Here is a 15,159-nt window from a genome sequence, read left to right on the forward strand (position 1 = left end):
ATGCGACTGGCTCTCCAACCAAGCACCATCGCACGTCCACTCTCGCTCACTCCGCTCTTATTCATTCTGCCCCGTTTGGGCATAATTCATGACTTCTTTCTCACGGTACTGACGCCTCCTTTCTCCCAGCTTCAGAGGTCGGGGTCAACATCGTCATCCGGCAGCGGCATCGCCTGCAGCTTTGGGTCCTCCCTCGACGTACAAGCCAGCCCCGCCGCCACATCCACATCCACCTTCCCTTCAACCACCGAATCCTCATTCACGCCCTCAGCATCCGCCCCATCCATCACTTCGTCCCCGAGCGTCTCCCACTCCCCACCGCCCTTCACCTCATCGTCGTCGTCTCCGCCTAACGCACCGAAGGCGTTGGCTTTGGCAGCCTTTTTACGTTTAGCCTCGTTGATATCCTCCCAACCCTTCCGCCTCTCCTTGACTTTCTTCTCCCGTCCCAAACTCTTCGCCACCTTGAGCGCGAGCTTCTCGGCGTTCGCCTCAGCCTTTTCTGCCGCCTCGAGCGCCCTCAGTCTCTGTCCTCGTTTCATGGGCTTCGCCTTGGGGGATTTGGCCTTGCTAATGCCGGCGCCGGTGGAGGCGGCGAGGATGTGCGGTTTGGTGGTCTTGTGGTCGGGCGATGTGGAGCGTGTGCGGGAGAGGTTGGAGGGCTTTGCGGCTGTTGGCGCATCGAGGGAGGGGGATGCGGCACGGCGGGCGGCGCGGGAGTGGGTGGATATTTCTGCGGGGGAGTATTTAGAAGGGCGGGAGGGGGTAGAGTGGGAGAAGACGTACGGCGGGCTTTGGGTTTGGCTGTCTTGCCCATTTTGGCGGGTTGATGGGGGGCTTGTGGGTGTGGTTTCTTTCGATCGTGATGCGAGACAACGTTCTGCGAATTCCGGCACTGGAATTATCTGTGCGATCTAAGAGATTTGTGTGGTATGTGAGCGAAAAGAGGCTGCGTTGTTATGGTGTTTACGGTGGGCGTAAAGGTCCCGCCAAAATTCCAACGGCAGAAAGTTTTGCCAAGATTTCGACCCACTTTTAGGCAGGGCCAGCCTTGTCGAGCGAAGCGAGCTGGCGGGGACTTCGAGGAGCGCGTTCTCACTGAGGAATAGCGCAAACATGGCAGTGCACCCTAGGATGATGCTACTACTTCTTATATGAAAGGGCAACGGTAGAGAATTACTTCTATTGCACCTATGTAAATAAGAAGAAGTAATCTTGTTGTTATGCAGTGCAGTGCTAAGTTAGCGATAGTCGCGCTGTTCTTGAGTAGATCGAGCTCCTCGTAGGCTTGGCGAAGGTACGGCGTGGTTGGATGCTCCTTCGGGAAACCAAACGCACAAGGGCTGGAGGGAAAGCTACTGTGGACGGCAGTTAGGTTATTGGCAGCTACTCAAAAAGACAAATCACAACGAATTCAATCCTATGAAGATTGCCGCTGCTGTGCGGACGAAGTTCGGGCTTGCAGGCTAAGGCAACGACTAGGCATCAACCAGGCAGCAAGGCGCCAATCACAGTCCCACAGCGGCCTCGTTCCATCTTGTTGCCCTACAGACATATAAGTTCAAGAGTTTCCCAGTACACTTTTCATCATCAACACATTCGGAACACGACAAGAAACCTCGAAAGCAACGCTTAATTCAAGATTTGAAGAGATGGAGATCAAGAACATCATCATTCTGGGAGTATGTCGGTCAAGAGCATCGGCAACGGGGTAAAACAACGATATACTAACAAACAAGGCCCGCGGCAACGTCGGCACCGCTCTCATCGCCGAGCTCCGCAAGATTCCGGACCAATTCACGATAACCGCTGTTTCGCGCACGTCATCGACCTACACGGCGCCCCCTGGATCCAACATCGCTGTCAAGGCCGTCGACTACGCCTCCCTCGAGTCCCTGACGGATGCGTTTGCCGGCCAGGACGCGGTCGTAAACTGCATCACCGGTGGGGCCACGCAGTACGAGCCCTCGGTGCGCATCATTGATGCGGCTGTTGCCGCGGGCGTGAAGTTCTTCTTCGCGAACGAGTTCGCGGGGAATGTGGGGAGCGAGCAGTTCAAGCGGCTGCCTGAGGCGGCCGCTGGGGCTAAGGTTAGGGTGCGGGAGTATCTCACGCAGCTTGTGGGGGAGGGGAAGATTGCGTGGACGGCGCTGAACGGCGGGCCGTTCTTCGATATGTGTATGTGCTTCTTACATTCACGCTATCTCTCTGTACCGAGATGAACTTGCTGACCAAGGATCACAGGGCTCATGAAAGGCCCCGCGGGCTTTGACGTCAAGAACAAACAAGCTCGCATCTATGGCGAAGGCACCAACCCGCTCTGGTGGACGCCCCTTCCGACCATCGCCGTAGCTGCCGCCAATATTCTGCGCAACCCCTCCCCCGCGCTCAACCGCGGCATCTACATCTGCCCCTTCGCGCCCGGCGCTCTAACGCAGAACGTCCTCCTTGCCGCCCTGGAGACTGTCCTAGACGCAAAGTTCACTGTCACTCACGTGGATGTCGCGGCGATCAATAGGGCTGCGAAGGCGGCGCTGGCGAGGGGCGACGTGAAAACGGCGATGAGGGGGTTCGCCATCAGCAATCAATTCTATGAGGGGGACTGTGGGAACAACTTGGAGGGGATGACGGAGAATGCTATGTGTGGGGTGAAAGAAATCGGTGTGGAGGAGGCGATTAGAGAGGCAGTTGGGAGGTATGGGGTTGAGGGGGGTGTTGTGGAGAGTATGTTTCGGGTTGAGGCTTCTGAGATTTAGAGGGAGCTGTGAAGTCTACACAGTCTGAATCACTATGGTCGATCTAAAAAAGGCTTTGATCTCCGTGTATGGGAGGCTAATCCCGCGATACCTCGCTACATGATGTCTAAACTCGTTTGATATCTCAAGGCAGCTCATTCATGACTTACGCCCGCACCACCTCCTGCAAGCCCGACATGACATCGTACTCATGAGTTTTGCAATTTCCCCTCACAATCTTCATCTCGCTTCCATTCATACGTTGATACATGGTTTTCAGCGCCCAAGTCCTTGAAATTCGCCCCTGTTCTTCTACGCCCATATTGGGAATTGGGACTATGTTGTGTTAAGTGATGTCCGGGTATGCCGTAGCCAAGTAAGGGCGAAGTCCTAAAGCGATATAAACAAGACGCGCTGGCAAGATGCGGTTTCACCTGCTGGAGTCAGGTCACGCTGGCAGCCAAGTGAGTATTGAGTGAGTGATGGAACAATAGGGAGCAAATCACATTCAGACTTGTTCGTAGACCTCAGCTGATTACTGGTATGTTGCGCGGATGAACAAAATGGTGGAAAGAGTGCTACCACAAAAGACTAGTTCGCACCTTCCGAACCTCTCATAACGGCACCTTCTCCATTACCTGAACCTCAAGTCATGTCTATCCAGAAGGTCTTACGTATTTGCTCTCAACAACGTCTTCGCTTGAGCATCACGTACCCACAAGCCCTTCATCACGCGGCGGGTGTCGGTGGCCTAAATAAAACTGTCGGAGCCGACTGTAACTTTGATCAAAGACTGCGCAAGAAGGGCTAATACCAGCTAGTCTGGCGTATCTACCACCGCATTAAGCTTTACCAGGTGTCGTTGCAACAGTTTGAAATGATCACCATTCCGAATTAGATCCGCACAACTCGCAGACTCGCTATCGTATGTGTCTTGGGTAAGTAAATATGACACATCCACTTAGTGCGTCGCTGATTAGCTTCAGGAGCCCCAAGAGCAGGCAAGGGTATCTCGTATACTCGACTTCCCAAACAATTCAACTTCGTACGTTACTCCGTCGACGACAACCTGCGCGTGTGGACGCGTAAGAACCGCCACACTCACCTCGCGCTTAGTATTGAAGACAAACTGGACTACCAAGGCTTCCTGAGCTCCAAGACCTCAACCCTTTTTGATGCCATCAGAGGCGCTATCATACTACTCGGCCAAATGTTACAGGTGTTATGTTTGATAGATATCCACGCTGTATACAGCAGCTGGAGTTTTTCGATATGGGGACTGCCCGGAACGATTTGTCGTTGGAGACAAACGAAGATTCTCACGACGGCATGAGACCAGTGCCGCATATCATGCTCTTCTTTGACGTTACGAGAGAGATTGCGAGGGCATGGTATTTAGGCCGAGCACGAGATGCCGAGTACAGCGAGGAGAAATTTGACAAGCGCTTTGCGAAGTTTGAGGTCGAGACTCTGCCTGTTGTGGAGAGGTACAGAGGGAAGTGTATCTTGATAAGTGTAGGTCATCTGCTGTATGAACTGAACTACACTAACTGGCTTAGATTAAGGCAAATGGTACGAAAGATGAGACAAATGAAGCGATGCAAACACCATTGGGGAGTACGATGTGGCAGAGAGTGGGGTTCGAGAATTCACGAGAGTAGAGGGATCATTGGGCCTTGCTCGTGCGATCGAGAGGGCCCACATCACCGGGGAAAAGACGATGTCAGTTCTGCTCCGGTACACAAAAAGAGAAGACCCCAACATAAATAACCCAAGAAAACTTTTATGTATTGGAGTGTCACTCGTCTTGTACATGCCGTGCATGAAGAGGCAGACACTGTCTGAGCAGACAAATGAGGCTCTACAACGAGCGCAAAAAGACAAGCTGCGAATCGAACGCAGAATGTAAGACAATCGAAATCGAGTGACTCAGCCGAGGTTTGAACTCGGGACCTTCAGTGGCCTAACAGGATGTTAGACTGACGTGATAACCAACTACACCACCGAGCCGTGATTGATGGTGGCTTGAAGAAAGTTAGAATATATAATGCTATCAATTAAAGCGACGCCGCTGAGTGGAGTATGTCACTTTCCGCGCATTCTATCAACAACTGAGAAGAAAACTCCTTGTGAGGGGCGAGTTTTTGGTGGGGTAGATTGAAATCATTTCTATTGGTGGTGCGAGCAGCTAGAATGGCGGCTAGCGATCCACGTCGGGCCTTCGGACCACCATCCGACCACAAGAATGATAACATGTGAGCAACCACTGGCCGAACGAGCATCTTTAGATCAAGGCACGATTCATCTTACTGCAAGCACGCAGTGTAGCAGGTGCTTTATTATATTATCTTGCGAACAAGTGAAGTCCGATGTAGGGCGCATCCGGTCACACTGAGCTCCGGCGGAGCTTTTTGGTCAAACCGCACAACGTGCTGTGATATGCTCGCACAATGCAAGGGACAGAGATCATGAGAGTACAGCCCCATCTAGTTCTGTGCAATTTCAGCCTTGCTTCGACTCTGAGAATTCGCGGTATGAACAAGGCGTGGCCAGGGTTGCTAAGTTTGAATGCAGCCGCGCTACCCTAGCTGCGTTCGCAGTTCGCAATTCCTCTGGCGTACAAGCACTGTTTGCATTCGCAGTTCGCAATCCATGGTTCCGAAAAGGATAGAGATAGTTTCGTTTGCGACTCGGCTGTTAGTTGCTTAGTCAAGAGCATAAGTCTTGCGTTGCTCATGAGCCCCTTTGAAGAGGAGCTATAGCATGCAAAGACGAGGATGCGCAATGCCAAAGGTATCAAAGAGCCACCACGCGTCGGCTTCTGTCACCTTGCCTTTAATGCAAAATGATTTTGGCGAGTCTCAGAATCAGCATCTGCTGTTCTAGTCTCATCGAAAAGCAATGTGGATGGGTTGAGCCACCTGCAGAATATGTCTCAGCTGTTGCGGCTGAAGCGAACCAAACGCCTACATTCACACTCTGCGGTACACACTCACTTCCACGAAGCCTTTAGCGCTCTGGGATTATGCAACTTGCGCCCCGCGCGGACACTCGCGATAACGAGACCGAGCCTAGTGCCTACACGGCACTCCACGACCCGACTGTATTGCGGTGTAGCGCCAACATCCTCTAAGTGAAGGAATATAGCTGAAGACTCTCCTATTCTTTGGTTTCTTCTATCTCAACTTCAATCTTTCTGTTCATCGCCCTACGGTACACAATGCGTTCCTCTATGACCTCGGTCATCCTTTGCTCGGTAACGCTGTGAATATCGCCTTACGCCGTCCCTGAACTCGCGGCTACGGGCGCGGCCGCGGCCGCTATTGAAGATAAAGTATCTTTCAAGGACAGTGATTTGCGGAGTGGAGGGTGGTACCCGCTTGTTTCGGTTGAGGAATTTCAGAATGAGATTACTACCTTGAAATATAGCTCGGATGTGCTTGAATCCTCGCCGATGGGGGCGCTCATCAAAGGCATGGGTGCGGAAGCAGTGCTGGTGCATAGTAAAGTGAAGAAGCTGAATGGTGGCCTTTTGTGAGGCGTTAAATGGGCGGATGCCAGGTCATTTTGCCGACGAGTTATCCGCAGCTGTCGTTTCGGGAGGTTGGAGACCGAAGCAAGGTGGGCTTGGTCACTTGAGGGAACCATGCTGTTCGGGCGGCGGTGGACGGAATGCGGAGGACATTCCTAAATTTTTGGAAGATGGTGGGATAGCTGGGGTAGAGGGAGATATCGCGAATGTGAAGGATGGTATCGATTTACAGGGTGACAATGAGATCCGTGGGATCGAGAGGAAGTACCTCCGTCAAGAAACGATGTCAGGGAGCGGGGACTTAAGAGTCGCGAAGCCATGAATTGAGTGTTGCTAAAGCGGCTTCATTGTCGAGTTCTTGGGCGACTGACATCAGACGTGTCTTCAAACGAGCAGCTTGAGGCATCTTGGAGTCTGTCAGATTCACCTTGGGACGCACCGCCTCATACCTCCGTAGCGTCGATCCCAAAGCCTCACTAAACTCAGGCAAGCGAACCTGCGCCAACGCTACGTGCCACAATGCAGCGGCACCAAGCACCGGTTCCCGCTGCGCAAGATCATCGACGTCGAGCACAGATAGTGCGATGAGCATGCGGCGCGCGTACTTATCCACTTTCGCCTTGTTTCCTGTCTCATAGATGATGTGCTTGTATGAGCCGCGGGCAACCTCGATCGGGATACTAGCTCTAAGACTGCCGCCGTAAAATCCCTTGATGTTGAGAGGTAATGGAACTTGACTTCCAGGCTCTATCGCAGCAACCCATTGATCGACGGTTCCTGCAGGCACCTGCTCTTCACCACCACCGAAGTGGTCGTTGGCGATGATCTCGCGTATGAGGTCTCTGTGGATGCGATAGCTTTCTTGTCGACCCAATTCCACTTCATGCGGTCCCTGGGCATACCGTAGATTTGCTTCGGATGATGCGCTCATCCTATCTGTAAACGGTGCAAGTGTCAAAAATTTCGCGCAAATTTACAATGCCTTTCGTTTCGATACGGTCTTCAGCTAATTCGGGAGGTGTCTGGCTGGGAAGTAGAGGCGAAGTGGTCGACAAAGTGTCTCCTAAGGGTGACGGTGGCCAATGGTACGCAAGGACAGAATAAGAGACGGATCCAAACAGGCGGCACGTGCTTGGATATCGTAGAGAGTTTGCTGTGTTGCGTGAAATTCGATGCTAGGCAGATCTTCTTAATTGAAGAGCACCTTACAGACGAGCACGGTAATCGTTCCAGAAGGAGTCAGCCGGTATATCAGCAGATCCAAATTGTGTTGGTGCGGTGAACAATCATAAGGCCGCACGCCTGCAGAGGTGTTTCCTCAGGTTAGTGTAGCTTATATAAGCAATCTTTTCCAGGCAACCACGACGGTGATGGCCCCCACTTTCTCTTTGCATTACATCATTATGTTTAGTTGATGCATCAACTCATTTTGATCTCCATGCTCGGATGGATCGTAGTCTCAGCGACGTACATCTCTTTGTGAATTTGTGTTGACAGACGTCTTCTCATACGCTCAAACGCTTAGCTACATATTGCTGAATGTTAAATAGACCATCAGTACCATCTGGGGAGGTTGATCTAGGCTTCATCGAACTGGTTTTTCCTGAAGAATCGAAGATCCACCGGCGATTGCCGTAGCACCAAACAGGGAGCAGAAAAACTTTGTTACACTGGCAAGGTAATCCTGGGTATCATTTGGATGTCTTGTTCAATGCGGTTTCTCCTTCAGTCTAATGGAGCCTCAGCCTCAAACTCGGAAAGGGAATCAATCCGTGCAACAGCCACGTAACCAGTCTACATTTTACATGAACATAACATTCCAGATCAGGCGAACCGAGCTACCCTGACGGACACTGGAGGTAAGCTTGTAGGTTTTGCAGGCTTTCCAATCCCTAAGATTCGTGCATAAACCACTATACAACGTAGGACGTCATGTTGAAGGCACAGAAATGTTTCTTGAAATGATACGCAGATGATTGAATGAATAAGTGGATCAGCTTACGTTTTAAGAGCAGGCAGAAGTCCACCTGGATACGACCATCATACAGCGACTACAAAGTTTCTGCATAGAAACTCCAGCAGCCTTCCAAGCATCCTCCCACCTCATTTAGTCCGCAACCTCTTCCACCATGAAGATGCAGTTCACCTCCATCTCCTCGCCCCCACCTCCGCCGGCTCCACTCTCGCCATCTGCCCTGACTTCGACTAGGGCATCGCCAACAAGCAAGACCTCGGCAATGGCATCAATCGCCGGGCCACTTACAACGACAGCTACGAGGCCGTGGACGGCCTCACGACCAACAAAAACCCCTACACGGAGGGGGCATCTTCGGCCGCACGCCGGCGCCCACCAAGTTCAACTCGTACAAGGGTACCTTTACAGGCCTGAAGTGAGTTATGGATGATTGAAATGTTGTATATAGTGTGAGCTCATAAAGAATAGGTACGCGTGTCGCACGGATTCGCGCTCGAGCCAATGCGAAAACGATTTTGTTTCTGCTTGCCTATGTTGTTGGGCATGCATAAGTGAATGGGATGTTCACTGATGGGTTTCCAGTGCCGGAACGATGAAAATTAGACTTGATCCTGAACTAGTAATGACGCAAATATTAGGATTGTTGGCGGCATGCTCTGAACTTGGTGCATGGTAAATGAAGGAATGTTATTCTGCAATTGCGGGCGTATGCATTTGCTTGATAGCATTTCACCTTGTACGTTTTCTAGAATAGATAAGTCAGGGCCTTTATTTTCAATGTTCAAGTGCTGATGCCTTTGCTTGTGTAAATTGTCTGGCTATTCATATACTAGATGACTTCAGACAAAATCGTTCCTCACAAGAGTTATCTTTCGGTACTTACATATCTGCTCTTGTACTTATTCTAGCTTCATCGAATTTTCTCAGAGAATTTCTTATGTTATAGTTTGTCCGCACACAGATAATGCAGCACAGAATTCCGCCCTATGATGTGCCAGATCCGGAAGCAACGTTATCTGGCAGTCGTTTTTTCAGCGCCATAGTACACAAGCAATCGTCTTAGGGTCACGCAGTATGAAAAGCCACCGCGGGGGGCATTCTGTGCGAGAATGGGGTTGATGTCGTCTGCATCGGGTTCTGTGTATACACACAGAATATGGATTGCCTTTAATCCCAAATTAAATTTGGGAGACTTATTCTCAGGGACCTATGTCCTTGACAAAACGACTTACCTGCGGGAGAAGATCCTTGTTGAGGGGTTAGACTAGACCGTCTGTTCTGAATGGGATGGTGCAGGCGCTGTCTAATCTGGTGTACTGTGCTCATGGTGACTGATCGCTTGGTTCCGAGGTGATGCTGTGCAGTGGCTATAATAGACTCAGCAAGGTGCCTGGGCTCCAGTCGTAATACCATTTCAAGATCAATTTTCGTTTTGCTACTTTTCACGTGCATATATTATACAACATCTGGTAGTTCTTTCTGTAGAAGCGACATGCAAGTCCGTACTTCCTCAATTACGACCGTGTGACCGATTCGTGCCGGTGAGGCTGTGAGTCTAACTATTAACCAAGCAGCACAATCAGTGTTGTCCGTACCCGAATCTTGCCAATAGCCCATTGATATATGAAATCGTGCCTAATCGTATCGCAAAGTAACTTTAGTGTGTTCTTGTCCATTCCCTATACCAATCGAGGCACTCAGCGTTCGCGACGCTCGCCGAGGTCTTCACGTTCAGGCCGCACAGAATCTGCTTCACTGCACCTTCAACCCTACTCGTTATCAGCCTTGTACTGAAAACATGTAGTAAAATAAACTTACTTCTTTCCATTTGTTGTCATAGGGATCTCCGGACACTCATCAATAATACCTGGAACGTGTCTCGCGCTCAAGGCTTGCTTCACTGCGGCCTTGATATTTCCTTCTAGCTCTTCGGTGAACTTCTTTCCGTCCGCCATCTTCAAGAACAAGCATACAGTTTCGTCGGAGTCATGCTCTCTTCTTCGTCCAATGCATAGTGCATCCGCAACGTCTTCTGCAAAGTGCTCAAGCACGACGTTATAGATTTCTGCGGAACCGAAACGGACACCAGATGGTTTCAGTATTCCATCGCTGCGGCCCAGCATCCAGATTCCGCCTGTCCGAGGATTAAACCGCACAAAATCGCCATGGCTCCAGATGGGCTGACCCTCGTAATTCTTGAATTGGTCGAAGTAGCTCTTCTGGTACTTTTTGTCGCCATCAGGGCCCCAGAAGCTAACAGGCTGGCAGATGAACGGTTTCGTGCAGACAAGCTCCCCGGCCTCGCCAGTATTGGTGATGTTTTTGCCAGTATAGTCGTATGCTGATATGGCCATGCCGAGACCTGCGGCCTGGATTTCGCCTTGGTAGACTGGTATGAGAGGATTCGGAGCGCCGAAGAGGGAGATTATATCCGTACCACCGGTGATGGAACCCAGATTGACGGAAGAGGGGAACGAAAGGTATACGTATTCGAAGGTCGAGGGTGCCAAAGGTGAACCAGTGGAGTAAATGGCTTCGAGTGTGCCGAGAGATAGACCGGCAGCTTTGGGATCCAAGGCTTTCTGTTCGAGGATGGAGAGATATTTCGCGCTCGTACCGAAATGAGTTATGCCCACTTCATCGATAAGACGATGCATGGCAAAGTCGTCTGGGACAGATGTCTCAGGGTTCTTCGTGTCGACATAGCGGAATGGTGATCCATCGTACAGGACGACGGTTGCGCCTGATGCTAGGCCTGAAACAAGCCAGTGCCACATCATCCACGTACAGGTTGTGAAATAGAACATTCGCGATTCGGGTGTTATCGAGCAGTGAAGGATGTGCTCTTTCTTGTGTTGGAGTAATGTACCAATAGCGCCGTGAACAATACACTTCGGCGCGCCGGTAGTTCCGGAGGAGTAAAGGATGTAGACGGGATGGTCGGGTGAGAGATATCTGAAGGTAAGCTCTTCGTGTGTCCTCAAGGACGTGAATGTCTTATAGTCGTATGCTTTCGAAGCACCGACATTTAGAGCCTCTGTGGAGAATTCTACACTCGCTACAGTTGAGAAGATGACGGTGGCTTTGAGAGAAGGAAGCTCTGACGCTATTTCGCTCACTTTAGGCAGTACTGGATGACTCCGGCCGTTATAGAACGCGGCGTTATCTGCAAAGAGAACCGTGGGCTGTATCTGCCGCAATCGCTCCAAGACGGCGTGGACGCCAGTATCTGGACTGACAGCAGTCCATATGCCTCCCAGGGAGGTAGTAGCGAGCATCGCGACCAATGCATTTGTGTGATTTGCAACATATCCCGCCACTCTATCGCCCTCTTTGAGACCCAGTTCTAGCAGTCCTGATTGGCAGTGCTTCACACGTTTTCGCAGCTCGTCCCATGACACGGTCTCTCGTGATGTCTCGGTCGCAGCGATGATCGCAGGACTATCGGGGTCGGGCTCCGAACCGGGAAAGAGTAGATTCTCTGCGAAGTTGAGGGCCGCGCCTTTGAAGAATGCAGGTCGAGGGAACATCGGCGCGTGTGGATCCACCACCTAAGTATGTCAGTTGCTGTTGTACTCATTCCGCGTCTTACCACCAACCCTGGAGGCCTCAAGCCTTGCTCTGACACCGACGAAGTGCCAGACTCGACCCCAGAACTTATCAATGTGATCGATGCTCCATCTATGCAGGTCATCGTAGTTTGACAATTGCAGACCGTATTTCTTGTTTACGCAGTCCAGAAATGCGAACATTGGTGTAGACCGCGGGGACGGATGTTGCCATAACAGCTTCCCTCCTTTGTGGTGACCACTGGACAGATCCGTGCCATTCGTACCATTCGCCTGGTTGCCGTTCGTTGTCATGCTTGACTGTCTCAGTTGGAGCGACATGAAATTTGCAGCTTTTTTGTTGTTGTTCGGATAGCAAAGGCTTTATGACGCGGAATCGGGGCGTGGGGAGCTGGACCCTGGCCTATCGGAACCGGATCCCCACATATTGTAATCTTCTGCGCCAACCCAGATTGGTTAATACCTCGGTTATCAACACCGACCTCCCATCCGCTGTGAGCATCGTCTCTTCTCGACCTACACATATGTAGGCTATGGCCACCGGACCGGGCACGGCTGTGATGGACACACTCTAGGTCCGGCTTGAGAAAACTACTTAATTTCCATGCCGGGACCAGCGATTTACCTGAATCGCGGATGGACGCCATATCTAATCCACCACACATTCGATTTGCAACACAAAATGACATCACTGCAGTCAGCGCAGAGGAGAGAGAAAGATATCCAGGCAGGTTAGGTGTCCGATCTCTCACAATGAACAAAAGCCTGGAGCCATTGGGGACCTCACTCATGCGGAACATTCCGTCTGGCCGGAATTTTACCGCTCACAAAAAGAATCTCACAGCCTCGATAGGCACATAGGTCTTTTTTGCAGAGTACCGAGCACTTTCCCATCTCAACACAGGAGGAGATAGGCCTGCTGCGCTATCAGATGCCGCCGAACATGTGAGTATCGGAGTTCAGATCACCAGGTATACCAGAACCTGACATGATATCGAATACGGAGCCTTTATCATCGATCGTGCATCACGATTCACGACGAGTGAACAGCCAACATATGGCGCTCTCGACACTGACGTGTACTGTCGTACATTCCATGTTCTTTTGGCAGATGCATACCCCCACGCCCCAGAAGGGCCGATCACAACCGCCATATTTGGAAAGATGTGGATGCAACAAAGTCGGTAAATGGCGGGCCAATGAGCCTCCTTCACCGATCAACTCATTGCCGAACGAAAACCCCAATCAGAACGGCCATGCTTCCAATAACATAATTGTACTACTTCGACTGATACGAACGACACGAGAAGAAGGTACGTAAACCTATGATGCCGTAGGCTACTACTGTCGGAAGATGCCGCGGGAAGGCATGCACACCATGAAGGCTCTGGTAAAGTACGTGTTGCTAGACTTTTATTATCCTTTGTGTCACACTCTTTCGAAGACGGGCAATACTTGTCTGTACATGACCTCTTAGGGATTATCTGTGCACATGATCCATATCCGGCCGTGGACTGACGGGTGCGCCGAAACCAGCATCATTATTTGCGACCTTTTGATCGAGCAGGATATTTGAGACCTCACTTAAATCGTCATATACATCGACATAGTGGACTCGGTGTTGATTCGTCCAGCATGACTATACCTAGATAGGACATTGCTCAGCCCATCTTCCATGTCCCATCCTAAACTGCGTACCTTACCGTATACGAACCGTGCCACACCACAAAAATAAGTATCCGATTGTCCCAGTAAGCGTACCTGTATAGGTGATTGGTGCGCTACGATTCCAAAAGAACTTCACTGAACGTAATACCATAGAGGTAGGTGTAAGTGGGCGCACATTTCGGCGCAGATCCAGACAGCAGGCACTACTCTGTCTTCCTCGAGACTTATCTGGGATGTCGGTTGATGCAAAGTGCCGTAGCATCGCTCACCGAAAACTGCCATTGACGTAGCATCACAAGCGTTTGGTGGCACGTGCGCACGCGAAGAGATGCTAATCTAGGTTGACGCTAAACCCTCATTGACACATCCGTATCGTCTCCGCGGCTTGCTTTGCCAACCCCCTCCGTGTCAGCACACCACCGAGCACCCTGGAAACAGACAGCATGTGCTGCGAGCTACCAAACGCGTAGCCCACTAGAATATCAACTAGATGATCGCCGTAAATAGCACGATGCGACACGGCTGCCAGGGCCCGGATGAAGCGTGGCATCGCGGCACATACATCTTGTCTTCCGTTCCCGCGGCTCAGCCCAGCGCACTGTTCCTGGCGTCGCCTCCTGTTGTGCACCCGACTTGACACCCCCATCTCCACCCTAGGATGCCACGCGACGATGCAGGCTAACGCTGATCCGGCACCTGCGTGCTCTTCAGACAAACACTGGTCGGCAAGTCTACTGAGGACGGTCGAAGTCTTGTTCCGTCATTCCAGCGCCACTTTGACTTCCCCACTCGCGGGCCGCCGGTGAGACGGCAACGAGATCTCGCCCTGTCAGACTGCAACGGCGTCCCCGCGCTCAGCTGGCAAAGCCCCCACATGCCCCAGAGCATAGGCCGACGGCGAGTCAGTCCTGATGAAGCATAATGAGATACCACGAGCGCGACCCTTTAGCAATGACGCCAGAGGATTCCGTGCTACCCTTGGCAGCGCTCGACCGTTGTTGACAGGCCGTTTCAACGTGTGGTGGACGGTCATCTGCTCGTGATGCAATACCCGAAATTACCAGGATAGCGAGCGCCTCGTTGCCTTATTCCATATCATGACTAGCATACTGGGCTACATTTGGTTTTCCCGCCTAACACACTCTTGGTGGCGTCGGCGTGATCTGCTAATGCAGTATCGCAACGGTCACGCCCATCATCGCCTGCTGCATACCCTCAGGCATCAACACTTGGCATCAAGGGGCAGATGCGTGCTGTGTTGATTTTGCCCATTCTTCCGGTGGTCATCCGGACGCCATGCATACGTCGCTCGCATGCCACACCGCAAGAACGGGGCTGTGTGAAATGTGAATAGTTGGCCATCGTCAGTAGGCAATTCAATACGTTGCTTCCCTATCGTAATCTACTATATGAGAACTAAGTTTCTTTAATGTCCGTTGACCGCCGCGAAGAGGTGATATGCTTGCGGCCATCGCCATATCAGCACAAGACAGTCCGCCCCGACGGTTACAGTATGGAAACAAGCCCTGGGCCCACACTATCCCGTCAACGCACGCTCTCCCTTTCCCTGACTAGCTCGGCCCCAGAGCAAGGGAGACGACCTGAGTGGAGCCTCGACCCGGTCTATCGGCGTCGGCGCCAGCGACGAGGATCAGCCTATCACATTATGCGATCCATGAG

The 15,159-nt window shown here is 51.4% G+C and overlaps 6 protein-coding genes and 1 non-coding gene across 7 annotated transcripts; 3 read left to right on the forward strand and 4 right to left on the reverse strand.

The window, feature by feature from the left end:
* Positions 1-31: 31 nt before the first annotated feature.
* CC84DRAFT_1261440 (uncharacterized protein) lies at positions 32-964 on the reverse strand. The gene is made up of 2 exons (XM_018185066.1): positions 787-964; positions 32-733 (listed from the first exon to the last, which is right to left on the reverse strand). Exons 1-2 carry the CDS (start codon positions 815-817, stop codon positions 132-134), a joined length of 633 nt encoding a protein of 210 aa, XP_018033102.1. The 5' UTR covers positions 818-964; the 3' UTR covers positions 32-131.
* A 688-nt stretch (positions 965-1,652) lies between these two features.
* On the forward strand, positions 1,653-2,843 carry CC84DRAFT_1197868 (isoflavone reductase family protein; the record flags this gene model as incomplete). The annotated part of the gene is made up of 3 exons (XM_018181540.1): positions 1,653-1,682; positions 1,740-2,178; positions 2,245-2,843. 3 exons carry the CDS (start codon positions 1,653-1,655, stop codon positions 2,754-2,756), a joined length of 981 nt encoding a protein of 326 aa, XP_018033103.1. The 3' UTR covers positions 2,757-2,843.
* A 776-nt stretch (positions 2,844-3,619) lies between these two features.
* CC84DRAFT_1250623 (uncharacterized protein) lies at positions 3,620-4,488 on the forward strand. The gene is made up of 2 exons (XM_018184309.1): positions 3,620-4,250; positions 4,295-4,488. The coding sequence occupies exons 1-2, from the start codon at positions 3,960-3,962 to the stop codon at positions 4,394-4,396; spliced, it is 393 nt and encodes a 130-aa protein (XP_018033104.1). The 5' UTR covers positions 3,620-3,959; the 3' UTR covers positions 4,397-4,488.
* A 172-nt stretch (positions 4,489-4,660) lies between these two features.
* Positions 4,661-4,745, reverse strand: CC84DRAFT_t79. Its single transcript has one exon. It is a non-coding gene; the product is annotated as a tRNA-Val (tRNA).
* A 1,657-nt stretch (positions 4,746-6,402) lies between these two features.
* Positions 6,403-7,563, reverse strand: CC84DRAFT_912255 (uncharacterized protein). Its single transcript, XM_018187879.1, has one exon. It carries the CDS (start codon positions 7,196-7,198, stop codon positions 6,569-6,571), a length of 630 nt encoding a protein of 209 aa, XP_018033105.1. The 5' UTR covers positions 7,199-7,563; the 3' UTR covers positions 6,403-6,568.
* An 833-nt stretch (positions 7,564-8,396) lies between these two features.
* On the forward strand, positions 8,397-8,797 carry CC84DRAFT_1207593 (uncharacterized protein; the record flags this gene model as incomplete). Its single annotated transcript, XM_018182110.1, has 2 exons — positions 8,397-8,657; positions 8,711-8,797. 2 exons carry the CDS (start codon positions 8,397-8,399, stop codon positions 8,795-8,797), a joined length of 348 nt encoding a protein of 115 aa, XP_018033106.1.
* An 852-nt stretch (positions 8,798-9,649) lies between these two features.
* CC84DRAFT_1166559 (acetoacetate-CoA ligase) lies at positions 9,650-12,164 on the reverse strand. Its single transcript, XM_018178987.1, has 3 exons — positions 11,842-12,164; positions 10,061-11,793; positions 9,650-10,011 (listed from the first exon to the last, which is right to left on the reverse strand). Exons 1-3 carry the CDS (start codon positions 12,103-12,105, stop codon positions 9,900-9,902), a joined length of 2,109 nt encoding a protein of 702 aa, XP_018033107.1. The 5' UTR covers positions 12,106-12,164; the 3' UTR covers positions 9,650-9,899.
* Positions 12,165-15,159: the final 2,995 nt, after the last annotated feature.

This window comes from Paraphaeosphaeria sporulosa (genome assembly GCF_001642045.1).
Source record: "Paraphaeosphaeria sporulosa strain AP3s5-JAC2a unplaced genomic scaffold CC84scaffold_8, whole genome shotgun sequence".
NCBI lineage: Eukaryota > Fungi > Ascomycota > Dothideomycetes > Pleosporales > Didymosphaeriaceae > Paraphaeosphaeria > Paraphaeosphaeria sporulosa.